This window comes from Petromyzon marinus, chromosome 31 (genome assembly GCF_048934315.1).
Source record: "Petromyzon marinus isolate PM22_M1 ecotype Great Lakes invasive population chromosome 31, UKy_Petmar_22M1.pri1.0, whole genome shotgun sequence".
In the NCBI taxonomy this organism is placed as follows: domain Eukaryota; kingdom Metazoa; phylum Chordata; class Hyperoartia; order Petromyzontiformes; family Petromyzontidae; genus Petromyzon; species Petromyzon marinus.
Window position 1 is genome coordinate 2,213,205 of NC_133697.1, and position 25,669 is coordinate 2,238,873.

Sequence of the window (25,669 nt, forward strand, 5' to 3'; positions counted from 1 at the left end):
CCGCGGGTCGCCGTGATAATGCGTCCGCATTTGCATGCGTCCGCCCCGCCCGGTTCTCGATTTGCAGGTTGTACTCCTGCAGCTGCACCAGCCATCGGGCCATCTGCCCCCGCGGTTCCTTGAAGGTGAGGAGGAACTGCAGAGCATAATGGTCCGTGCGCACCCGACATTTCCTGCCGTACAAATACGGCCGAAACTGTTTACACGCGAAGATCACCGCGTACAATTCCTGACGGGTCACAAAGTAGTTCAGCTCGGCCCCGCTCAGGGTCCGGCTGGCGTACGCAATCACCCGTTCCATTCCTTCCTGCACCTGCGACAACACCGCACCCAGCCCGCTGCTGCAGGCGTCGGTGTCCAAAATAAAGTCGGTGGTAAAATCGGGGAAAGCCACTGTGGGGGTGTGTGTGAGGTAGTCTTTGAGGGTGGTGAAGGCCGTCTGGCAGGCCTCTGTCCACTGATAGGGGTTCTTGGGGGAAGTGAGTTGGGTGAGGGGGCGTGCAATCTCGCTGAATCCCTTTACAAATCGACGATAATAGGTGGCGAGCCCCAAAAATGATCTTATCTCCGTCAGGTTTCTTGGCTGTGGCCAATCCACTACGGCGCGTACCTTGTCCGGATCGGTGCGCACCCCCGCCTCGCTGACGCGATGTCCGAGGTACCCCACCTCGCGCTGTGCGATGTAACACTTACGCGGCTTGAGCTTGAGATGAGCCGCTCGCAGTCGCTGGAACACCTCCCGTAACCTGGACCAGTGCTCAGACAGAGATCTACTGAACACGATCACATCATCCAGGTAAATCAGGCATTGCTCTCACTGCAAGCCCCGCATCACCAACTCCATCAGCCGCTGGAACGTCGCGGGCGCGTTGGTGAGCCCGAACGGGAGTACTCGAAACTCGAATAGTCCCATCGGGGTGGTGAATGCGGTTTTTGGCCGATCCTCCTCCGTCATCTCCACCTGCCAGTACCCGGACGCGAGATCGAGGGTGGAAAAATACCGCGCTCCGGCGAGGCTGTCAAAGGTGTCGTCGATGCGCGGTATGGGAAAGGCGTCGCCGAGGGTGACTGCGTTTAGTTTGCGGTTATCGACGCAAAAACGGGTTGACCCGTCCTTTTTCGTTACTAGTACCACCGGGGCAGACCAGGGGCTCGCCGAGGGCTGAATTATGTTATCGCGGAGCATGTCCCTGACCGCCTCTTTGATCTGGGCGCGTTCGGGTGCGCCCACGCGGTACGCGGGGAGTTTTATGGGTCGGGCGGCCCCGGTGTCGATTTGGTGCTTAACGAGATCTGTGCGACCCACGTCTGAATCGTGTTCGCTGAACACGTCGGCGTACTCCCACAGTAACCCGCGTAGCTGATCGGCCTCTCCCTTGGGGAAATCTGCCCAAGGTACGTGTACCGCGTCAAGAAGGGGGACGACCTCGGCGTGGGGAGTCGGGCCGACTCACCAGGCCAGGTCCTGGTGGTCCTCGGGGCGACCGGGGTCCTCCGCCCAGAGTGCAAATACCGAGTCACTGGAGTGGCGCGCGTGTAGGGGGTGCATGGTGGCTACTGTGGTGCGCCGTCGTAGTATTGCTGCGGTGCCGTGGGGGTTAAACACACGCATGAACAATCGGCCCCCATCGGCGTTTACCAACGTGGCTGACCCCACAACCACGTATCGTTTTGCCAACTCTGGGTGAGGAGTTAGCATTACCTCCCCCGATGGTCGGTGAGCGGGGTCGGTCGAGGGTGTCGCCACAGGCACCAGCATCTCGGCGAGCGGCCCGATGGTGACGGCCGTCGTCAGGGTAGCGGCCACAGGTGTGAAGCGGGGGCGATTCGGCTCCCGTCCCAGGAATGGAATCCGTTCCCCACTGCCTTCCACGGTGGCGCACCGCTGTCGGGGCTGCACGTTGAGCCCCAGCTTTTCCAGGAGGTCGGTACCTGCGATACACTCGTGGCACAGCACACTCGAGACGTAGAACTCCTTAGTGCACACCTGGTTTCCGAGACGGACCTCGAGGGAGATCCTTCCCAGCAACCCCATCCCGGCTCCGCTCGCTGTGTGCAGCGCGCAATCCGGGGCCTGTAGGCGGCTCACGTAATCGCGCAGGTCCTCGCCGGGTTGGCGACGGCGTGCCTCTAAGGCCGCTTTTGCCTCCTCCTCATCGCGCGTACCGAAGCGCAGATCAAGTCGGCGCATCAGCTCCTCTAGCTGTGTCTGCGCGCTTGCGGGTAGGGCTTCCACAAAATCGGCTGCCCGCCCATCCAGATTCATATTAAGTTGACGTAGCGTCTGCGCGTCCGTCCACCCATTAATTTCCTTAGCCGCTAGGACGTTGCGGGCAAATGCTCTCCACGAAGGTGTACCCCGGCCAGTGAATATATGCCTTATTTTCGCGTGGGGTAACGCGGGGGTTCGTACCGCTTCTGACACCATATTGTTAGGGTCGCCGGCCCCCGGGATCTCCCCTGCCTGCGACCCTGTCCGCGAAGTACCGACGCTCCCAGACTCTCCACTAGTGTGGGAGCTGCCGCCGCCGCACTCCTCCCCTGGCGGGGAAAGGTCGTCGCGCTCCTGTTCCCCCCCCTGTGCCGTCCCCCCCCGAGTCCGGGTCTCCTGCCGGTGGGGCATCACACTCGACCTCCCTGGGACCCGCTAGCGCTTCGCCGGCACCCAAACGCGACGCTCCCTGCCCGCGCAGTCCCACGCACCAATCACACGCGGGTAACAGGGGGTCAAAGGTCGGAGGGTAAGCGACGTTGTTCGTGCTCACTCCGACGCTTGGGGGGATTGGTTTAAACGGGTTTAAAGGGCTATGCGATGGGCATGCGTGCGAGACGGGTATCCGCTCGCAACGCAGGAGTCCGCAGCCGACGGTTCGTAGCGCACACAATCCACCCGGCGCCGCTCCACACCCGCGGCGACCACCGAGAACAGCAAGCGAACCCACGCTTCCACTCTCTTTCCACACCCTCGCAAAAACCACCACACCAGTCTGTTATGTAACGACCACCGCGACAGCAAGCGCACCCACGCTTCCGCAATAACCACACCAGTCTGTTATGTAACGACCACCGCGACAGCAAGCGCACCCACGCTTCCACAAAAACCACACCAGTCCGTTATGTAACCGCCGACGATTTATTCCACCGCGTCGGCGAGCCCTTATTTAACCGAGTCAGTCGGGATCAGCGGGGCAGGACCGATCTATCTCTCGATAGTCGGCACTACACTCTACCTGTCCTTCTCCCCTTTACCCTCTCCGGTTTTGCTCTTAAGCTAAGTCCCAACTCCCTCTCTCTCTCTCTAACTCACGGTTCGTCGTCACTGCTGTCTGGTCCTCGCGGCGCGTCGATACGTCCCACGGACGTTCGCGCGGCTGGACTCGGGAGTTGACGGGCCTGGGGTTGACTCGAGTAGCCAGAGCACCTTTTTCCTTCGCCCTGACCCGCTTTATTCTTTCTACATCAAAGGGGCTACCTGGTGCCGACTCGCGGGCCAATCAGCTCGCTGGGATCACCCGCCAATCGGTAGGCCCATCTGTATCCCAGCATCCCCCGGGCCGTTGCTTTCAGCGACGTCCGCATCTAAATTTACCTGCTCAGCGACCCTCCAGCCAGAGGGCGACCCTGCTTTCCCGCCGCTCGTGGCTCTGCCCTCCTACCTGCCTGCTGACCCGTGTGTGTTGTGTGTGCTGTCTACCCGCGGTGGCTCGGCAGCCCCGTCGTGACCATGTAATTACAACCAAAGTCACGGCGCCGCGGTGGGTGTTAGCGTCGGGGGAGACCGTCCAATTCCCTGGCTGCAGGAAACCGTGAAGATTATCCCTTTACGAGGGCTTCTGGGTGAAAACCTGTCGGCCAGGGTGTCTCCCCACGCGCTCTAATGGTGGGGGGGAGTGCGTGCGTGTGTGTTCCGGTGGGGGGGGGGGGGTGGGGAGGTGGTGGGGTGGAGCAATGTCGGCCTCGCCGCTCGGAGCGGCGAGATCGCAGGTGGGCCACCCGCCGATCGGCTCCGTGGCGGCGGCATCACAGAATCCGTTCCCCGCTGCCTTCCACGGTGGCGCACCGCTGTCGGGGCTGCACGTTGAGCCCCAGCTTTTCCAGGAGGTCGGTACCTGCGATACACTCGTGGCACAGCACACTCGAGACGTAGAACTCCTTAGTGCACACCTGGTTTCCGAGACGGACCTCGAGGGAGATCCTTCCCAGCAACCCCATCCCGGCTCCGCTCGCTGTGTGCAGCGCGCAATCCGGGGCCTGCAGGCGGCTCACGTCAACCCCGAGCACGCTGCAGTGCGCGGCGCTCATGAGTGAGGCTATGGCCCCCGTGTCCAGTAGGATCCGGGTGCGCTGCCCGTTCACCTGTCCTTCCACCAGTGACGTGGCCCCCGTGATTCCTGCCACCGTTTCCCGTAGCCAGTCGCCCGTCCTCACCGCGTCCTTGGGTGTTGTGGCCGTGACCTGTGTGGGTGTCACTTGCTTACCATTATTATTATCGTCGTTTTGTTTCGGGACCTCGTTGATTGCACCCCTAGGTGGTCCACTCTCTAGGGGGCGTTGGCGTTTAACCCTTCGGTATATCTAGCGCGAGCGATCTGTGGGCAGTCTCTCATGAGATGCCCCTGACGGCCGCACATATAACACGCCCGGGTGGGGGTGGCGGCTCCATAGTGGGCACCCTGCCCGCTCCCTCTCCCCCCAGTGCGCCGCTGCCCAGACTCTGCTTCTAGTCGGGCTACTCTCCCAGCTAGCCCTCCCAACTCGGTCTGAATCGTCTCTACCGTAGTCTGCAGCGTAGTCATATGTGCCCGTACTTGGGTTACCTTGTTGTCCACTTGGGTTACTTTGTTGTCGATCCCCCCGATGCCCGCCTGTATCCCCGCTACCCATCCCGGGGTGGTCTCGCGGGATACCGGAGGCCCCCTTTCCCGACCCCCTACCGTCCTGGCGAGCTCCTGTTCCTCCTCTTCCTCCTCGGTGGACAGACTTGCGATGGTGCGCTCCCGTCCCAGTCCTCGGAGCTGTGCGCGTTCGCTAGAAATTCTTTCACATTTGCGCGCGCGCTCGACAAGGGCATCAAAGGGGAGGCGCGTACAGTTCACGTCTGGCTGCCACCACGCCGTGTGCGTTAAGTATCGCTGGATTTTCTCTGCGGCCAGCTCCTCAATCGCTTCCGTGGTGTACCTCGGGCGTGCGATCTTTGTTAGCTCACGCACATCCTCGGCATAATCGCGCAGGTCCTCGCCGGGTTGGTGACGGCGTGCCTCTAAGGCCGCTTTTGCCTCCTCCTCATCGCGCGTACCGAAGCGCAGATCAAGTGGGCGCATCAGCTCCTCTAGCTGTGTCTGCGCGCTTGCGGGTAGGGCTTCCACAAAATCGGCTGCCCGCCCATCCAGATTCATATTAAGTTGACGTAGCGTCTGCGCGTCCGTCCTCCCATTAATTTCCTTAGCCCCTAGGACGTTGCGGGCAAATGCTATCCACGAAGGTGTACCCCGGCCAGTGAATATATGCCTTATTTTCGCGTGGGGTAACGCGGGGGTTCGTACCGCTTCTGATGCCAAATTGTTAGGGTCGCCGGCCCCCGGGATCTCTCCTGCCTGCGACCCTGTCCGCGAAGTACCGACGCTCCCAGACTCTCCACTAGTGTGGGAGCTGCCGCCGCCGCACTCCTCCCCGGGCGGGGAAAGGTCGTCGCGCTCCTGTTCCCCCCCCTGTGCCGTCTCCCCCGATTCCGGGTTTCCAGCCGGTGAGGCATCACCCTCGACCTCCCTGGGACCCGCTAGCGCTTCGCCGGCACCCAAACGCGACGCTCCCCGCCCGCGCCGTCTCACGGTTCGTCGTTACTGCCGGCTAGTCCTCGCAGCGCGTCGATACGTCCCACGGACGTTCGCGCGGCTGGGCTCGGGAGTTGACGGGCCTGGGGTTGACTCGAGTAGCCAGAGAACCTTTTTCCTTCGCCCTCACTTGCTTTATTCTTTCTACATCAAAAGGGCTACCTGGTGCCGACTCGCGGGCCAATCAGCTCGCTGGGATCACCCGCCAATCGGTAGGCCCATCTGTATCCCAGCATCCCCCGGGCCGTTGCTTTCAGCGACGTCCGCATCTAAATTTACCTGCTCAGCGGCCATCCAGGCAGAGGGCGACCCTGCTTTCCTGCCGCTCGTGGCTCTGCCCTCCTCCCTACCTGCCCTGCCGACCCGTGTGCGTGAGGTGCGTACTAACCGCGTTGGCGGGGCAGCCCCGCCGTGAACATGTAATTTCTACTCAAGTCACGGCGCCACGGTGTGTGCTAGCGTCGGGGGAGACCGTCCAATACCCTGGCCGCAGGAAACCGTGAAGATTATCTCTGTATGAGGGCTTCTGGGTGAAAACCTGTCAGCCAGGGTGTCTCCCCACACGCTCTAATGGTGGGGGGAGTGCGTGCGTGTGTGTTCCGGTGGGGGGGGTGGGGAGGTGGTGGGGTGGAGCAATGTCGGCCTCGTCGCTCGGGGCGGCGAGATTGCAGGTGGGCCGCCCGCTGATCGGCTCCGTGGCGGCGGCATCACACATGTGTTGCTGTGCGTTGGTGCAATAAAAAAGTGCTTTAACAATTCTACAACTCCTTCACAATGAATAATTTACTACAGTATAGAGTTATATTTAATGATTGACACGTGACATAAGTAGCCTAGGATTTCGAGGTTTTTTTGCATCGTTATGAACACCTTGGTACTTTTCTCGCCTTCAAACAAATGAGGATTCGTAGAATAGTTGAAACACTGCTTGAATTCACCAACGCACAGCAACACTCGTTCCAAACCAACCCCTAACACCCGTCCCACAGCCCCCTTTAACCTCTCCACCCTTGCTCCCAATACACATCCACGTCTGATACGCCTCTGGACCTGGTGACGTCATTTGCCCTTTAACTTTTGACTCGTCCAGATTATTCCCGCGCGTGTGATTGGTGCATGTTCCTGAGAGCGGAGATGTCGTGTCTGCGTGGTGCATGTGCGTAAGGGTGGCTCGCAGATCCCTTACACAATAAATTCCATCAACAGATTGCTTGCGTACTCCTTGAAATGATGGGTCGGATCCTCGCTGCACTTCGACTCGTCACACGGACGTTCGAGAGGCTGGGAAGTCGACGGGCCCGAGCCTGGCTTGAGTACAATACGAACTAACTCTTATCCCTACCCTCTCTCCTATTTTTTTTAAAGTCCTCTACATCAAAGATAAATCGGTGCTAATCCGCTGGCCTCCCGTACAATCAGGTGCCTCGGATTTCCCGCCACTCTCCCCCGACCGGTGCTCTCTCAAGACGTCCGCTCTTTACCCTCTAAACAAGTGCATCTGTCCTCCCAATCAGAGGATCGGCCCTGTTTTTCCTGTCGGTCGTGACTCCGTCCCTCCGCTACCTGCCTGCTGACCCGTGTGTGTTGTGTGTGCTTTCTACCCACGGTGGCTCAGCAGCCCCGTCGTGACCATGTAATTACAACCAAAGTCACGGCGCCGCGGTGCACGTTTGCATCGGGGGAGGTCGCCCAATTCCCTGGTCGCAGGAAACCGTGAAACTTGGTCCCATGAGAGGTCTTCTAGGTGAAAACCTGTCGGCCACGTGACCTCCCCTCGGCGCTCTATGTGGGGGTGTGTGTGAGTGTTCATGTGTGGGGGGTGGTGAGGGAAGAGCAGTGTCGGCCCCGTTGCTCGGAGGTGGCGGCGTCGCGGCCACGGCGTCGGCAGGAAGGCTTCGCTGCTGCGTCATCACAGTTGCAGGCACGGCTCCGACGGAGCGGCTTCGCTGCTGTGGCACCATAAGTACGAAAGAGAGAGTTGGGATTTAAGCGTAAAAGCCTAGGGAGGTTAATTCGAAATAGGCGGGACAGATTTGGTCTTAGACCGTCGGTAAATTTTGAGTAATTTGCTTCAGTTTGTGTTCCATCTCAAAATCCATGTATTTATTCATTTTAAAGTACGATTAAAACGTTAAATCTAAAAGTTCGGTGACAGGGGATGGTTGACATGACGCGCAGTCCTCACCATAGCGCGAGAGTAGGAATCGCGTGCGCGCGAGCCAACATTTAAATTGAAAATATTTAGCTGGACTTAAATATGAGTAGTCTGTTGAAGCATTTTGTCTTGCAAAAAATTCGAGTGCGTTTTAAATAGTGAAGACAATCATCGTATCTTGCCCTGACCGAACAATTTCTCCCAACTGTTGGTTGTTCACTTGTTTTGAATTAGAATTTAAATCGTGAACATTGTCGTAGATTTCATAAGTTACGTACATTAAATAAATTATATTCGTGGTAATTTATCAACTAGATGCATTTAAGTATGAACGTTACGGGAATCGAGCCCAAAGGCAGGGGTGATTGACACGGCGAGTATGGTGGCAGCTCATTCACCGAGCTGAGTGCTGGGTGATCTCAGCGACGTCCGCACATACTCTACGCCGCTTCTATAATAAACCTCGGGCCTGGAGGATGCTCGTCACGAATTTGTGAGAGCGCTGATTTCAAAGAGGCGAGGCGATAAAAACGACGTTTTGACATGGCGGAAACTGCTCCTGCTCAACCACCAGCTGCGGCTACTTCAGCGCTTAAAAGCCCCAAAAAGAAGCGCACCGCTCCAAAGGCCAAGAAGGTCGGCCCCAGCATGTCCGAGCTCATCCTCAAGGCTCTCGCCAGCAGCAAGGAGAGGAACGGCGTGTCTCTTCCTGCGCTCAAAAAGTCGCTCGCTGCCGGAGGATACGACGTGGAGAAGAACAATGCCCGCATGAAGTTAGCCATCAAGAAGCTTGTGGCCAAAGATGTCGTGGCGCAAGTGAAGGGCAGCGGCGCGTCTGGCTCTTTCAAACTCAACAAGAAGGAAAAGGCTGCCGCAAAGGCGAAGCCCAAATCGTCAACGGCAAAGCCCGCAGCTAAAAAGCCCGCTGCAGTCAAGAAGGTGAAGAAGCCCGCCGCAGCCAAGAAGACCGCGCCCAAGAAGTCTCCTAAGAAAGCAAAGAAGTCCGCGGCTGCCAAGAGCCCCAAAAAGGTGAAGTCTGCTGTTAAGCCCAAGAAGGCGGCAAAGAGCCCAACCAAGCCCAAGGCTGCGAATCCCAAGGTCGCTAAGCCCAAGACCGTAAAGGCAAAGGCCACCAAACCCAAGGTGGCCAAGCCCAAGAAGGCCGTGGCCAAGCCCAAGAAGTCCGCGCTAAAGAAGTGAATCCGATCTGACGATGCGCGATTCCCTCCACCCCAACGGCTCTTTTCAGAGCCACCCACTTAGTTCAAAAAGTGAACCATATGTTGCTGCGCGTCAATTAGCTAATCGTTAACACCTGACAGTGTATTACATTGAAGCTTTATGCGTGCCATATTCTGTAAGTCAAACCCATTTACGGCGTGGCGATGGTTGCTCGCCGTGTCTCGGCCCTGATCAAGGAGCTCGACGGTGCATTAAATCGTGAGGATTTGTGTAGATTGGATAAGTTACGTACATTCGCCAAATTATCTTGACATTTTACCCACTTGATGTGTTTTAAGCATTGATGTGATGGGAGTAATCGAGCCCGAAAGCAGGGATCATAAACAGGCGAGGCAGGTGGCAGCTCCCTCACTCGAACTGAGTGCAGAGTAATCTCAGCGACGTCCGCATTCTCGCTGCCGATTCTAATCTAAATCCAGATTCAAAATCGATGGATTCTTGACGAACCTCCAATTTTGATTATGTGTTGAACCTCTTCATTCCGTCATCATGTTACTGGTGCTAAATATGGTATTTAGTCTAAAAATGTATTGATTCCAGACAACTTAACTCAATTCACCTCCTTTCGTTCGTTGCGCCTTTTCACATTTTTTTGTTTTGTAAAAATTGCGGTCCACCATCTACACTTCTCAATTAAAAATAATTTCCATTCGTAATTATCGCATTGTTTTTGCAATGTCTTATCTTCATCATTAGACTTTCTTTGCCAGTACTAAAATGTTTTTATATATATTATCATAGTATGTTTTTTGATTGCATTTTGACTGCAGGTATTGTGGTTAATGCATACACGAATCATTGTAATAAGGTTTCAGCTTTGTTGCAAGAAAAAAGGGGAAAAAACCCTATTAAATGCCTTTCTTACTTTGGGACTAGTTGGTGACGTTCACTCAACTATTGTGTTGGAAGCCGATTAGCTGCACATCTTGTTCTACTTGAAAACAAGACCTTAGATCGATTATTCACTCCACGTGCAATCTTGCAACAGATCGCGTCCCTCTCGCGTTCGCTGCGGGTGTGCCGAAATCATTACAGTGCTTCGAAGAAGGGTCATTGCCCGAAACGTCTCATACATTTCAAGGAAGTGTTATTGACGACGGTAGAGGGTTTACTTCGTCACAGAGTTAAATTCAGAGGTTTAAGGCGGAGCCATCGCGGAGGGCAGAGGTGGTCGGTGACGTCACCACGCTCCGGTTATAAAGGCGGCTGCTGCAGGCTGGGCGCGCCATCTCTCGCGAGCTTTGTCAGCAGGATAAGCAGAGTTAGTCGGAATGTCTGGACGCGGGAAAGGCGGTAAGGGGCTCGGTAAGAGAGGCGCAAAACGCCATCGTAAGGTGCTGCGCGACAACATCCAGGGAATCACCAAGCCCGCCATCCACCGCCTCGCTCGCCGCGGCGGTGTGAAGCGCATCTCGGGCCTCATCTACGAAGAGACCCGCGGCGTCCTGAAGGTCTTCCTTGAGAACGTCATCCGCGACGCCGTCACCTACACGGAGCACGCCAAGCGCAAGACCGTCACCGCCATGGATGTGGTCTACGCCCTCAAGCGCCAGGGCCGCACTCTCTACGGCTTCGGAGGCTGAGTGTCTATCTCGCGCACTAAACCAACCCAAAGGCTCTTCTTAGGGTCGCCGGCCCCCGGGATCTCTCCTGCCTGCGACCCTGTCCGCGAAGTACCGACGCTCCCAGACTCTCCACTAGTGTGGGAGCTGCCGCCGCCGCACTCCTCCCCTGGCGGGGAAAGGTCGTCGCGCTCCTGTTCCCCCCCCTGTGACGTCCCCCCCCGAGTCCGAGTTTCCTGCCGGTGAGGCATCACCCTCGACCTCCCTGGGACCCGCTAGCGCTTCGCCGGCACCCAAACGCGACGCTCCCCGCCCGCGCCGTCCCACGCACCAATCACACGCGGGTAACAGGGGGTCAATAGGTCAGAGGGTAAGCAACGTCGTTCGTGCTCACTCCGGCGATTGGGGGGATTGGATTAAACGGGTTTAAAGGGCTATGCGATGGGCATGCGTGCGAGATGGGTATCCGCTCGCAACGTGGGAGTCCGCAGCCGACGGTTGGTTGCGCACACACTCCACGCGGCGCCGCTCCACACACGCGGCGACCGCCGAGAACAGCAAGCGCACCCACGCTTCCACTCTCTTTCCACACCCGCGCAAAAACCACACCAGTCCGTTATGTAACCGCCGACGATTTATTCCACCGCGTCGGCGAGCCCTTATTTAACCGAGTCAGTCGGGATCAGCGGGGCAGGACCAATCTATCTCTCGATAGTCGGCACTACACTCTACCTGTCCTCCCCTTTACCCTCTCCGGTTTTCCTCTTAAGCTAAGTCCCAACTCCCTCTCTCTCTCTTACTCACGGTTCGTCGTCACTGCCGGCTGGTCCTCGCGGCACGTCTATACGTCCCACGGACGTTCGCGCGGCTGGGCTCGGGAGTTGACGGGCCTGGGGTTGACTCGAGTAGCCAGAGAACCTTTTCCCTTCGCCCTGACCCGCTTTATTCTTTCTACATCAAAGGGGCTACCTAGTGCCGACTCGCGGGCCAATCAGCTCGCTCGGATCACCCGCCAATCGGTAGGCCCATCTGTATCCCAGCATCCCCCGGGCCGTTGCTTTCAGCGACGTCCGCATCTAAATTTACCTGCTCAGCGGCCCTCCAGCCAGAGGGCGACCCTGCTTTCCCGCCGCTCGTGGCTCTGCCCTCCTCCCTACCTGCCAAACCGACCCGTGTGCGTGAGGTGCGTACTAACCGCGGTGGCGGGGCAGCCCCGCCGTGAACATGTCATTTCTACTCAAGTCACGGCGCCACGGTGTATGCTAGCGTCGGTTGATACCGTCCAATTCCCTCGCCGCAGGAAACCGTGAAGATTATCCCTTTACGAGGCTTCTGGGTGAAAACCTGTCGGCCAGGGTGTTTCCCCACGCGCTCTAATGGTGGGGGGAGTGCGTGCGTGTGTGTTCCGGTGGGGGGGGTGGGGAGGTGGTGGGGTGGAGCAATGTCGGCCTCGTCGCTCGGGGCGGCGAGATTGCAGGTGGGCCGCCCGCTGATCGGCTCCGTGGCGGCGGCATCACAAAGCCCCCCGAGGTGCCAGTCCCCGTCCCGGGTTGACTGGAGCACCTCGCCTGGGCCGCGCCCCACGAGGTAGCGCTGCGGGGTCCGGGGGATCCGCCCGGACCTAGTGGCTGGCCTCGGGGGAGGTGGCTCCGTCCTCGGGGTTTCCTGCGGCGGTCTCCTTCTCCACTCCAGCGGCTCCTTCTGTCCCTCGGCACCTGGGGGCTGGGGGACAAACTCCGCGGCAGCGGCGTTTAAGGGGCGGCATCCCCGCCGTCCTCTGGCGGGGCCGGGACGCCTCGGGGCTGGGGGCCCGGCGGGGCCCATGTAGTGCACGAGGCCCCCGAGCACGGGTTGCGCAGGGGCACCGGGATTTCGCGGTACTCGGGCGGCGAGGTTCTCCCCCGCCGGGGCTGCCCTCCATGGTTTTAAGCGGCGGACGTTAACCACCGTTTCTCGGCCACTCTCTCCACCCTGGATTAATACCGTCCAGGGAGAAATCTGCCGTACCACGGTCCAGGGTCCCCGCCAGTAGGTGGTCAGCTTCCCCACCTGTCCGGCCCCGACGCGAGGGGTGTGTAGCCACACCTTGGTGCCTGTCAAAAAAAGGGGGGGCTCCACGTGGGGTCGGGTGCTCTGCTCCTGTCGCCGATGCGCGGCCTCCCCTTGCGGGTAGGCCAGGTCCCGGACCCCTCGTAGGGTCTCCATCAGATGCTCCACGGGGCGACTCCCTTCCTCCGTTTGGGGTGGAGGAATGCCGAACAGCAAGTCTGTGGGTAGACGAGACTCACGAACAAACATCATTAGGAACGGGGTTTGTCCCGTCGATGTGTGCACCGTGGTGGCGTAGGCTAACAGGGCGTAGGGGAGGTGTTCGTCCCAATCCCGTTGGTTTGCGGCCGCCATACGCTTGAGCTTTCCGGCCAGAGTCTGATTCATACGCTCAACCATACCGTTCGCCTGGGGGTGGTACGCCGTGGTTCGGTCTTTCTGGATTCCGAACTCCCGGCACAGCGCCTGAAACAACTCGGCCTCGAACTCTCTACCCTGGTCGGTAAGGACTCGCTCCGGGATCCCGTGCTTAAGTACATAGTGCTCCACGAACGCTCGGGCCACTACCAGGACCGTTTTATCGGGGATGGCCACCGCCACGGGGTAGCGGGTGAAGTATTCCACCGCTACGAGGATATAGCGGTTGCCCCGGTGGGATCGTGGGAACGGCCCCTGGAGATCGATGCCGACCAGCTGGTTCATCCGACTGACGCGGAACGGCCTTAGGGGTACCTGGTATCGTGCCGGTTTCGGTCCGCACTGCTGACAAGCGCGGCAGCCCTGTACCCAGGCGGCCACATCTTGCGTCAATTTGGGCCAGAGATACTGGCGACGCAGAGTCTCCCGAGTGCGCCGTTCCCCGTCATGGCCCCCGAGCGGGTGGTCGTGTACCAGCCGTAGCAGCTGGGGTCGCACCTGGGTGGGAACACAGATGCACCCCGGCTGGCCGGCCTCGGTTAACTCCCGTACCACCCCGTTCTGCATACACAACCGGGCATACAAACCGCTCCAGGGCCCTGGTAGGGTGCTTTTCCCCTCCCGCAGGGCCGCTTCCACCGCCGCCAGATCCGGATCCCGCTGCTGGGTCTGCCTCAGCTGCTCGTCGTTCAGGCCCGGGAAGGCGCAGCCGACGTCCTCCTGGATCCGTCCGATCGGGGCGGGGTGGTCCGCTGGGTCCCGAGTCGTGGGCCCTGCGCTCTCCGGGCGGTCGACTGGGTCCGCACCTCCACCTGTGGGGGTCTCTGTGGCGCATACCGCACTCTCCCTCGCCGGGGGGGGGGGTTAGGTTCAGCGGGTTCCCGGGGGTCCATTGCCTGTCGGCAACGTCCCCCCGTGAAGCACGGGCAGGCCTCCTCCGCCCTCGTCTCAGCACACACCGCGGGTCGCCGTGATAATGCGTCCGCATTTGCATGCGTCCGCCCCGCCCGGTTCTCGATTTGCAGGTTGTACTCCTGCAGCTGCACCAGCCATCGGGCCATCTGCCCCCGCGGTTCCTTGAAGGTGAGGAGGAACTGCAGAGCATAATGGTCCGTGCGCACCCGACATTTCCTGCCGTACAAATACGGCCGAAACTGTTTACACGCGAAGATCACCGCGTACAATTCCTGACGGGTCACAAAGTAGTTCAGCTCGGCCCCGCTCAGGGTCCGGCTGGCGTACGCAATCACCCGTTCCATTCCTTCCTGCACCTGCGACAACACCGCACCCAGCCCGCTGCTGCAGGCGTCGGTGTCCAAAATAAAGTCGGTGGTAAAATCGGGGAAAGCCAGTGTGGGGGTGTGTGTGAGGTAGTCTTTGAGGGTGGTGAAGGCCGTCTGGCAGGCCTCTGTCCACTGATAGGGGTTCTTGGGGGAAGTGAGTTGGGTGAGGGGGCGTGCAATCTCGCTGAATCCCTTTACAAATCGACGATAATAGGTGGCGAGCCCCAAAAATGATCTTATCTCCGTCAGGTTTCTTGGCTGTGGCCAATCCACTACGGCGCGTACCTTGTCCGGATCGGTGCGCACCCCCGCCTCGCTGACGCGATGTCCGAGGTACCCCACCTCGCGCTGTGCGATGTAACACTTACGTGGCTTGAGCTTGAGATGAGCCGCTCGCAGTCGCTGGAACACCTCCCGTAACCTGGACCAGTGCTCAGACAGAGATCTACTGAACACGATCACATCATCCAGGTAAATCAGGCATTGCTCTCACTGCAAGCCCCGCATCACCAACTCCATCAGCCGCTGGAACGTCGCGGGCGCGTTGGTGAGCCCGAACGGGAGTACTCGAAACTCGAATAGTCCCATCGGGGTGGTGAATGCGGTTTTTGGCCGATCCTCCTCCGTCATCTCCACCTGCCAGTACCCGGACGCGAGATCGAGGGTGGAAAAATACCGCGCTCCGGCGAGGCTGTCAAAGGTGTCGTCGATGCGCGGTATGGGAAAGGCGTCGCCGAGGGTGACTGCGTTTAGTTTGCGGTTATCGACGCAAAAACGGGTTGACCCGTCCTTTTTCGTTACTAGTACCACCGGGGCAGACCAGGGGCTCGCCGAGGGCTGAATTATGTTATCGCGGAGCATGTCCCTGACCGCCTCTTTGATCTGGGCGCGTTCGGGTGCGCCCACGCGGTACGCGGGGAGTTTTATGGGTCGGGCGGCCCCGGTGTCGATTTGGTGCTTAACGAGATCTGTGCGACCCACGTCTGAATCGTGTTCGCTGAACACGTCGGCGTACTCCCACAGTAACCCGCGTAGCTGATCGGCCTCTCCCTTGGGGAAATCTGCCCAAGGTACGTGTACCGCGTCAAGAAGGGGGACGACCTCGGCGTGGGGAGTCGGGCCGACTCACCAGGCCAGGTCCTGGTGGTCCTCGGGGCGACCGGGGTCCTCCGCCCAGAGTGCAAATACCGAGTCACTGGAGTGGCGCGCGTGTAGGGGGTGCATGGTGGCTACTGTGGTGCGCCGTCGTAGTATTGCTGCGGTGCCGTGGGGGTTAAACACACGCATGAACAATCGGCCCCCATCGGCGTTTACCAACGTGGCTGACCCCACAACCACGTATCGTTTTGCCAACTCTGGGTGAGGAGTTAGCATTACCTCCCCCGATGGTCGGTGAGCGGGGTCGGTCGAGGGTGTCGCCACAGGCACCAGCATCTCGGCGAGCGGCCCGATGGTGACGGCCGTCGTCAGGGTAGCGGCCACAGGTGTGAAGCGGGGGCGATTCGGCTCCCGTCCCAGGAATGGAATCCGTTCCCCACTGCCTTCCACGGTGGCGCACCGCTGTCGGGGCTGCACGTTGAGCCCCAGCTTTTCCAGGAGGTCGGTACCTGCAATACACTCGTGGCACAGCACACTCGAGACGTAGAACTCCTTAGTGCACACCTGGTTTCCGAGACGGACCTCGAGGGAGATCCTTCCCAGCAACCCCATCCCGGCTCCGCTCGCTGTGTGCAGCGCGCAATCCGGGGCCTGTAGGCGGCTCACGTCAACCCCGAGCACGCTGCAGTGCGCGGCGCTCATGAGTGAGGCTACGGCCCCCATGTCCAGTAGGATCCGGGTGCGCTGCCCGTTCACCTGTCCTTCCACCAGTGACGTGGCCCCCGTGATTCCTGCCACCAGCTCCCTTAGCCAGTCGCCCGTCCTCACCGCGTCCTTGGGTGTTGTGGCTGTGACCTGTGTGGGTGTCACTTGCTTACCATTATTATTATCGTCGTTTTGTTTCGGGACCTCGTTGATTCCACCCCTAGGTGGTCCACTCTCTAGGGGGCGTTGGCGTTTAACCCTTCGGTATATCTAGCGCGGGCGATCTGTGGGCAGTCTCTCATGAGATGCCCCTGACGGCCGCACATATAAGACGCCCGGGGGGGGGTGGCGGCTCCATAGTGGGCACCCTGCCCGCTCCCTCTCCCCCCAGTGCGCCGCTGCCCAGACTCTGCTTCTAGTCGGGCTACCCTCCCAGCTAGCCCTCCCAACTCGGTCTGAATCGTCTCTACCGTAGTCTGCAGCGTAGTCATATGTGCCCGTACTTGGGTTACCTTGTTGTCCACTTGGGTTACTTTGTTGTCGATCCCCCCGATGCCCGCCTGTATCCCCGCTACCCATCCCGGGGTGGTCTCGCGGGATACCGGAGGCCCCCTTTCCCGACTCCCTACCGTCCTGGCGAGCTCCTGTTCCTCCTCTTCCTCCTCGGTGGACAGACTTGCGATGGTGCGCTCCCGTCCCAGTCCTCGGAGCTGTGCGCGTTCGCTAGAAATTCTTTCACATTTGCGCGCGCGCTCGACAAGGGCATCAAAGTGGAGGCACGTACAGTTCACGTCTGGCTGCCACCACGCCGTGCGCGTTAAGTATCGCTGGATTTTCTCTGCGGCCAGCTCCTCAATCGCTTCCGTGGTGTACCTCGGGCGTGCGATCTTTGTTAGCTCACGCACATCCTCGGCATAATCGCGCAGGTCCTCGCCGGGTTGGCGACGGCGTGCCTCTAAGGCCGCTTTTGCCTCCTCCTCATCGCGCGTACCGAAGCGCAGATCAAGTCGGCGCATCAGCTCCTCTAGCTGTGTCTGCGCGCTTGCGGGTAGGGCTTCCACAAAATCGGCTGCCCGCCCATCCAGATTCATATTAAGTTGACGTAGCGTCTGCGCGTCCGTCCACCCATTAATTTCCTTAGCCCCTAGGACGTTGCGGGCAAATGCTTTCCACGAAGGTGTACCCCGGCCAGTGAATATATGCCTTATTTTCGCGTGGGGTAACGCGGGGGTTCGTGCCGCTTCTGACGCCAAATTGTTAGGGTCGCCGGCCCCCGGGATCTCTCCTGCCTGCGACCCTGTCCGCGAAGTACCGACGCTCCCAGACTCTCCACTAGTGTGGGAGCTGCCGCCGCCGCACTTCTCCCCGGGCGGGGAAAGGTCGTCGCGCTCCTGTTCCCCCCCCTGTGCCGTCCCCCCCCGAGTCCGGGTTTCCTGCCGGTGAGGCATCACCCTCGACCTCCCTGGGACCCGCTAGCGCTTCGCCGGCACCCAAACGCGACGCTCCCCGCCAGCGCCGTCTCACGGTTCGTCGTTACTGCCGGCTGGTCCTCGCAGCGCGTCGATACGTCCCACGGACGTTCGCGCGGCTGGGCTCGGGAGTTGACGGGCCTGGGGTTGACTCGAGTAGCCAGAGAACCTTTTTCCTTCGCCCTCACTCGCTTTATTCTTTCTACATCAAAAGGGCTACCTGGTGCCGACTCGCGGGACAATCAGCTCGCTGGGATCACCCGCCAATCGGTAGGCCCATCTGTATCCCAGCATCCCCCGGGCCGTTGCTTTCAGCGACGTCCACATCTAAATTTACCTGCTCAGCGGCCATCCAGCCAGAGGGCGACCCTGCTTTCCTGCCGCTCATGGCTCTGCCCTCCTCCCTACCTGCCCTGCCGACCCGTGTGCGTGAGGTGCGTACTAACCGCGGTGGCGGGGCAGCCCCGCCGTGAACATGTCATGTCTACTCAAGTCACGGCGCCACGGTGTGTGCTAGCGTCGGGGGAGACCGTCCAATTCCCTGGCCGCAGGAAACCGTGAAGATTATCCCTTTACGAGGGCTTCTGGGTGAAAACCTGTCGGCCAGGGTGTCTCCCCACGCGCTCTAATGGTGGGGGGAGTGCGTGCGTGTGTGTTCCGGTGGGGGGGGTGGGGAGGTGGTGGGGTGGAGCAATGTCGGCCTCGTCGCTCGGGGCGGCGAGATTGCAGGTAGGCTGCCCGCTGATCGGCTCCGTGGCGGCGGCATCACACGTGTGTTGCTGTGCGTTGGTGCAATAAAAAAAGTGCTTTAACAATTCTACAACTCCTTCACAATGAATAATTTAATACAGTATAGAGTTATATTTAATGATTGACACGTGACATAAGTAGCCTAGGATTTCGAGGTTTTTTTGCATCGTTATGAACACCTTGGTACTTTTCTCGCCTTCAAACAAATGAGGATTCGTAGAATAGTTGAAACACTGCTTGAATTCACCAACGCACAGCAACACTCGTTCCAAACCAACCCCTAACACCTGTCCCACAGCCCCCTTTAACCTCTCCGCCCTTGCTCCCAATACACATCCACGTCTGATACGCCTCTGGACCTGGTGACGTCATTTGCCCTTTAACTTTTGACTCGTCCAGATTATTCCTGTGCGTGTGATTGGTGCATGTTCCTGAGAGCGGAGATGTCGTGTCTGCGTGGTGCATGTGCGTAAGGGTGGCTCGCAGATCCCTCACACAATAAATTCCATCAACAGATTGCTTGCGTACTCCTTGAAATGATGGGTCGGATCCTCGCTGCACTTCGACTCGTCACACGGACGTTCGAGTGGCTGGGAAGTCGACGGGCCCGAGCCTGGCTTGAGTACAATACGAACTAACTCTTATCCCTACCCTCTCTCCTATTTTTTTTAAAGTCCTCTACATCAAAGATAAATCGGTGCTAATCCGCTGGCCTCCCGTACAATCAGGTGCCTCGGATTTCCAGCCACTTTCCCCCGACCGGTGCTCTCTCAAGACGTCCGCTCTTTACCCTCTAAACAAGCGCATCTGTCCTCCCAATCAGAGGATCGGCCCTATTTTTCCCGTCGTTCTTGACTCCGTCCCTCCGCTACCTGCCTGCTGACCCGTGTGTGTTGTGTGTGCTTTCTACCCGCGGTGGCTCAGCAGCCCCGTCGTGACCATGTAATTACAACCAAAGTCACGGCGCCGCGGTGCACGTTTGCATCGGGGGAGGTCGCCCAATTCCCTGGTCGCAGGAAACCGTGAAACTTGGTCCCATGAGAGGTCTTCTAGGTGAAAACCTGTCGGCCACGTGACCTCCCCTCGGCGCTCTATGTGGGGGTGTGTGTGTGTGTGTGTTCATGTGTGGGGGGTGGTGAGGGAAGAGCAGTGTCGGCCCCGTCGCTCGGAGGTGGCGGCGTCGCGTCCACGGCGTCGGCAGGACGGCTTCGCTGCTGCGTCATCACAGTTGCAGGCACGGCTCCGACGGAGCGGCTTCGCTGCTGTGGCACCACAAGTACGAAAGAGAGCGTTGGGATTTAAGCGTAAAAGCCTAGGGAGGTTAATTCGAAATAGGCGGGACAGATTGGGTCTTAGACCGTCGGGAACAGGTTAGTTATTCTACTAATATCGACTCCGGGCTACGTAATAATTAGCCTCGGACTCGCCGAGAATAAACTGTTAGTGATCAATAACCTTGTCGTGTGGTGTCTGCGAGTGTGGGAAGAGCGCATGGCGGTGTGAGTCCGCTAGTCGTAAAACGAAGATTTGCGCGCAAATAACCCTATTGAGGCGGCCAGTGTGCGCGCACCCGACCGAAGTTCCTGCGTCATTGTGCCCTGTGTTTGTGCGCGAGTTTGTATTTTCCCACGTGTTTGCGCTCGCCCACGCGTGTTCGCTCGGGAATTAACGCGCAGGCATTATCGCCCGTAGTGTGCCGGGGATTGACGCGCGAATATTACCTAGTAAATTGAGCGTGGGGGGGGGCGAATGAGGCTGCGTAGTAGCTCCTTACCCACGCCAGCGCCCGCGCCGCAGCTGGTCTATTTTCTGCGCGTGTACGTGGTGAGCGACGGTAGACTCGCACGGGTATGTGGTGCCACAACAGCGAAGCCGCTCCGTCGAAACCGGAGCCGTCGCTGTGCTGCTGCGACCGAGAAGCCACCCGGCTCCCATCACAGCACTTCCCCCGCCACCCCCCCCCCACCTAAACACCCACACACACTCAAGTAGGGCCTCATGGGGAGGGAGGGGGGCACCTGCCCTGAGTTTTTACCCGAGAGCCCTCCTCGTGGGGGTGCTCCACGGTTTCTCAGGGTCAGGGAATTGGCAGGCAACCCCCCCCCCCCCAGGCCAAATGGCACTGCGGCGCCGTGGCTTAACTTAGAATTAAATGACCACGGCGAACTCACTGAGAACCGCAGTGAGGAGATGCTCAAGACACACACGAACTAGGAGACAGGTGGGGAGAGGGGCAGCGTGGGTTAAGCGTCTCTACCCATGGTGCACCGCGGGCTAGCGTCTCTACCCATGATGCACCGCGGATTAACGGCCCTACCATGATGCACTGCGGATTAACGGCCTGAACCGTGATGCACCGCGGATGGGCGCTGCGAGGGCTTTGAAAGGAGCATAAAAAGGGACGCTTTGCTGAAGCAGGGGGCCATTTTTTTTATTTGGCTGGAGATCAACAGGAGGGAGGGATCGGGGAGCCGTCACCTGACTGTTACTCGCACGTCCGTGAGATGGGGCAGAGAACAGCCAGATTCTGTTTACAGCATCATCTATCCGCGACCTCCATCGCTGCGAGGTCGGACCGTAAGTACGAGGGAGAGAGGTAAGACAAAGGGACGAAATTCGGAGAGAAAATAGAGGGCAGACAGGTCCATTAAGTATCAGGCAGTAGCGAGATAGGTTAGACCTGTCCTGCTGGTCCGTACTGACACACACAGTCTAGTTCGATACTCGCGGGGAATAAAACCACTAATAGGATAAAGCTGTGTCGTGGTCACTGTGAGTGCGAGGAGGGAGACGGAGTGTTTGGTGTTCGCATACCGGTACGAGTGTGTACAGAGTGTTTTGTGTTCGCGCGCATACGCGGCTGTTTGCAGCGAATAAGGGAGTAGAACATGCTTAGTGCCGGTACCTGTACGATCGTTTACAGTATTGTTCAGCGCGCGCGTACCTACACGAATATCTTCGGTGGTGCCCAGCGCTCGTGTACCTGCGCAATAGCCTATAGTAGCGCTTTGCGCTCGCGCGCCTGTGTGACCTGTGTGACGGGGTGGCGGGCGCGTACTCGCGCTATTGTCTAATAGCGAATTAAGCGCCTGGCGTGTGTGAATACGCAGCTGTGTAAACAGCCCGTTAAATCGGAGCAAAGTAATTGCGGCGTGGTTGTTTTTGCTTAAGCGCGTGGAGCGTGGGTGGGAGAGAATCCCACGGGGGCGCGCCGCACCTGTTTATTCCCATGCAGGACGGGGTTTTGCTTTGCGAGCGTGCTCACCGCGACACGCCTCCGTTGAACAGGGTAGCGCATCGCGAGCGCAAAGCGCACGAGCCGCTAATTAAGCTACGCAAACGCGGTCGACATCCCAGGCAGAGGTACAGGGGGGCGAGGCATTAGGGGTTGGTAGTCTGGACCTGACAGAGCAGCCGGGGAGGTAGCGGTAATGATGGAACGGGGGAGTCGGTGGGCAACGGCCCCGACAATTCAGTGATGGCGGGAGACGTTAGCCCCCACAGGTACGCACGGGATTATTAATAAGGTTATTTTTAGCACGTGCACGAGGTGGCCAATAGGGGCTGGTGGCTGCGCGTACCCGATTGTGGGCAGCGGCGCGCACGGGCGCTCCCGTGCAAGGAGTCTGGGAGTGTGTGTGAATGACCCGAGGTGGCCGAGAACCAGGCAAGAGTTTCGTCTCACAGGGGGGATGCGGAGGCAGCGAGGTAGAAGCTACGAGCGGCAGCAGCGAGGAGGGAGGAAGAGGAGGAAGGGGGAGAGGAGTCGGGGGGCAGCAGCCCCTAACAGAGTCACTTGAGTTGAATGTGAGTGGTGATGATTGCGCGCCGTGCCTCGACCTTGTTCAAGGCGAGCAATCATTCTGCAGTGCATAGCGATCATGAGCCACTCACCTCTTGCCACGTAATATGTTAATCTACGTGTTTAATGTCGGTAAATTTTGAGTAATTTGCTTCAGTTTGTGTTCCATCTCAAAATCCATGTATTTATTCATTTTAAAGTACGATTAAAACGTTAAATCTAAGAGTTCGGTGACAAGGGACGGTTGACATCACCATAGCGCGAGAGTAGGAATCGCGTGTGTGGGGGCTAACGTCTCCCGCCATCACTGAATTGTCGGGGCCGTTGCCCACCGACTCCCCCGTTCCATCCATACCGCTACCTCCCCGGCTGCTCTGTCAGGTCCAGACTACCAACCCCTAATGTCTCGCCCCCCTGTACCTCTGCCTGGGATGTCGACCGCGTTTGCGTAGCTTAATTAGCGGCTCGTGCGCTTTGCGCTCGCGATGCGCTACCCTGTTCAACGGCGGCGTGTCTCGGTGAGCACGCTCGCAAAGCAAAACCCCGTCCTGCACGGGAATAAACAGGCGCGGCGCGCCCCCGTGGGATTCCCTCCCACCCACGCTCCACGCGCTTAAGCAAAAACAACCATGCCGCAATTACTTTGCTCCGATTTAACGGGCTGTTTACACAGCTGCGTATTCGCTATTAGACAATAGCGCGAGTGCCCGCCCGCCACCCCGCCACCCCGTCACACAGGCGCGCGAGTGCAAAGCGCTACTGTAAGCTATTGCGCAGGTACACGAGCGCTGAGCACCACCGAAGATATTCGTGTAGGTACGCGCGCGCTGAACAATACTGTAAACGATCGTACAGGTACCGGCACTAAGCACGTTCTACTCCCTTATTCGCTGCAAACAGCCGCGTATGCGCGCGAACACAAAACACTCTGTACACACTCGTACCGGTATGCGAACACCAAACACTCCGTCTCCCTCCTCGCACTCACAGTGACCACGACACAGCTTTATCCTATTAGTGGTTTTATTCCCCGCGAGTATCGAACTAGACTGTGTGTGTCAGTACGGACCAGCAGGACAGGTCTAACCTATCTTGCTACTGCCTGATACTTAATGGACCTGTCTGCCCTCTATTTTCTCTCCGTATTTCGTCCCTTTGTCTTACCTCTCTCCCTCGTACTTACGGTCCGACGTCGCAGCGATGGAGGTCGCGGATAGATGATGCTGTAAAGAGAATCTGGCTGTTCTCTGCCACATCTCACGGACGTGCGAGTAACAGTCAGGTGACGGCTCCCCGATCCCACCCTCCTGTTGATCTCCAGTCAAATAAAAAAATGGCCCCCTGCTTCAACAAAGCGTCCCTTTTTATGCTCCTTTCAAAGCCCTCGCAGCGCCCATCCGCGGTGCATAACGGGTCAGGCCGTTAATCCGCAGTGCATCATGGGTAGGGCCGTTAATCCGCGGTGCATCATGGGTAGAGACGCTAGCCCGCGGTGCACCATGGGTAGAGACGCTTAACCCACGCTGCCCCTCTCCCCACCTGTCTCCTGGTCCGTGTGTGTCTTGAGCATCTATCGAGAGATAGATTGGTCATGCCCCGCTGATCCCGACTGACTCGGTTAAATAAGGACTCGCCGACCCGGTGGAATAAATCGTCGGCGATTAAATAACGGACTGGTGTGGTTTTTGCGAGGGTGTGGAAAGAGAGTGGAAGCGTGGGTGCGCTTGCTGTTCGCGGTGGTCGCCGCGTGTATGGAGCGGCGCCCCGTGGGGTGTGTGCGCTACAAACCGTCGGCTGCGGACTCCCACGTTGCGAGCGGATACCCATCTCGCACGCATGCCCATCGCATAGCCCTTTAAACCCATTTAATCCAATCCCCCCAATCGCCGGAGTGGGTTCGAACGACGTCGCTTACCCTCCGACCTCTAACCCCTTGTAACCCGCGTGTGATTGGTGCGTGGGACTGCGCGGGCGGGGAGCGTCGCGTTCGGGTGCCGGCGAAGCGCTAGCGGGTCCCAGGGCGGTCGAAGGTGATGCCTCACCAGCAGGAAACCCGGACTCGGGGGGGGGACAGCACAGGGGAGGGGAACAGGAGCGCGGCAACCTTTCCCCGCCCGGTGAGGAGTGCAGCGGCGGCAGCTCCCACACTAGTGGAGAGTCTGGGGGCGTCGGTACTTCGCGGACAGGGTCGCAGGCAGGAGAGATCCCGGGGGCCGACGACCCTAACACGTGCCTCGACCTTGTTCAAGGCGCGCAATCATTCTGCAGTGCATAGCGATCATGAGCCACTCACCTCTTGCCACGTAATATGTTAATCTACGTGTTTAATGTCGGTAAATTTTGAGTAATTTGCTTCAGTTTGTGTTCCATCTCAAAATCCATGTATTTATTCATTTTAAAGTACGATTAAAACGTTAAATCTAAAAGTTTGTTGACAAGGGACGGTTGACATGACGCGCAGTCCTCACCATAGCGCGAGAGTAGGAATCGCGTGCGCGCGAGCCAACATTTAAATTGAAAATATTTAGCTGGACTTGAATATGAGTAGTCTGTTGAAGCATTTTGTCTTGCAAAAAATTCGAGTGCGTTTTAAATAGTGAAGACAATCATCGTACCTTGCCCTGACCGAACAATTTCTCCCAACTGTTGGAGATGACGGAGGAGGATCGGCCAAAAACCGCATTCACCACCCCGATGGGACTATTCGCGTTTCGAGTACTCCCGTTCGGGCTCACCAACGCGCCCGCGACGTTCCAGCGGCTGATGGAGTTGGTGATGCAGGGCTTGCAGTGGGAGTAATGCCTGATTTACCTGGATGATGTGATCGTGTTCAGTAGATCTCTGTCTGAGCACTGGTCCAGGTTACGGGAGGTGTTCCAGCGACTGCGAGCGGCTCATCTCAAGCTCAAGCCGCGAAAGTGTTACATCGCACAGCGCGAGGTGGGGTACCTCGGACATCGCGTCAGCGAGGCGGGGGTGCGCACCGATCCGGACAAGGTACGCGCCGTAGTGGATTGGCCACAGCCAAGGAACCTGACGGAGATATGATCATTTTTGGGGCTCGCCACCTATTATCGTCGATTTGTTAAGGGATTCAGCGAGATTGCACGCCCCCTCACCCAACTCACTTCCCCCAAGAACCCGTATCAGTGGACGGAGGCCTGCCAGACGGCCTTCACCACCCTCAAAGATCACCTCACCCACACCCCCACCCTGGCTTTCCCCGATTTTACCACCGACTTTATTTTGGACACCGACGCCGGCAGCAGCGGGCTGGGTGCGGTGTTGTCGCAGGTGCAGGAAGGG

General features: G+C 58.6%; 2 protein-coding genes across 2 annotated transcripts; both read left to right on the forward strand.

Moving 5' to 3' along the window:
• Positions 1 to 8,507: 8,507 nt before the first annotated feature.
• LOC142929403 (histone H1.5-like) lies at positions 8,508 to 9,207 on the forward strand. The gene has a single exon (XM_076070822.1). It carries the CDS (start codon positions 8,530 to 8,532, stop codon positions 9,184 to 9,186), a length of 657 nt encoding a protein of 218 aa, XP_075926937.1. The 5' UTR covers positions 8,508 to 8,529; the 3' UTR covers positions 9,187 to 9,207.
• Positions 9,208 to 10,462: 1,255 nt separating this feature from the next.
• LOC142929404 (histone H4-like) lies at positions 10,463 to 11,096 on the forward strand. Its single transcript, XM_076070823.1, has one exon. It carries the CDS (start codon positions 10,500 to 10,502, stop codon positions 10,809 to 10,811), a length of 312 nt encoding a protein of 103 aa, XP_075926938.1. The 5' UTR covers positions 10,463 to 10,499; the 3' UTR covers positions 10,812 to 11,096.
• The last annotated feature ends 14,573 nt before the right edge of the window (positions 11,097 to 25,669 follow it).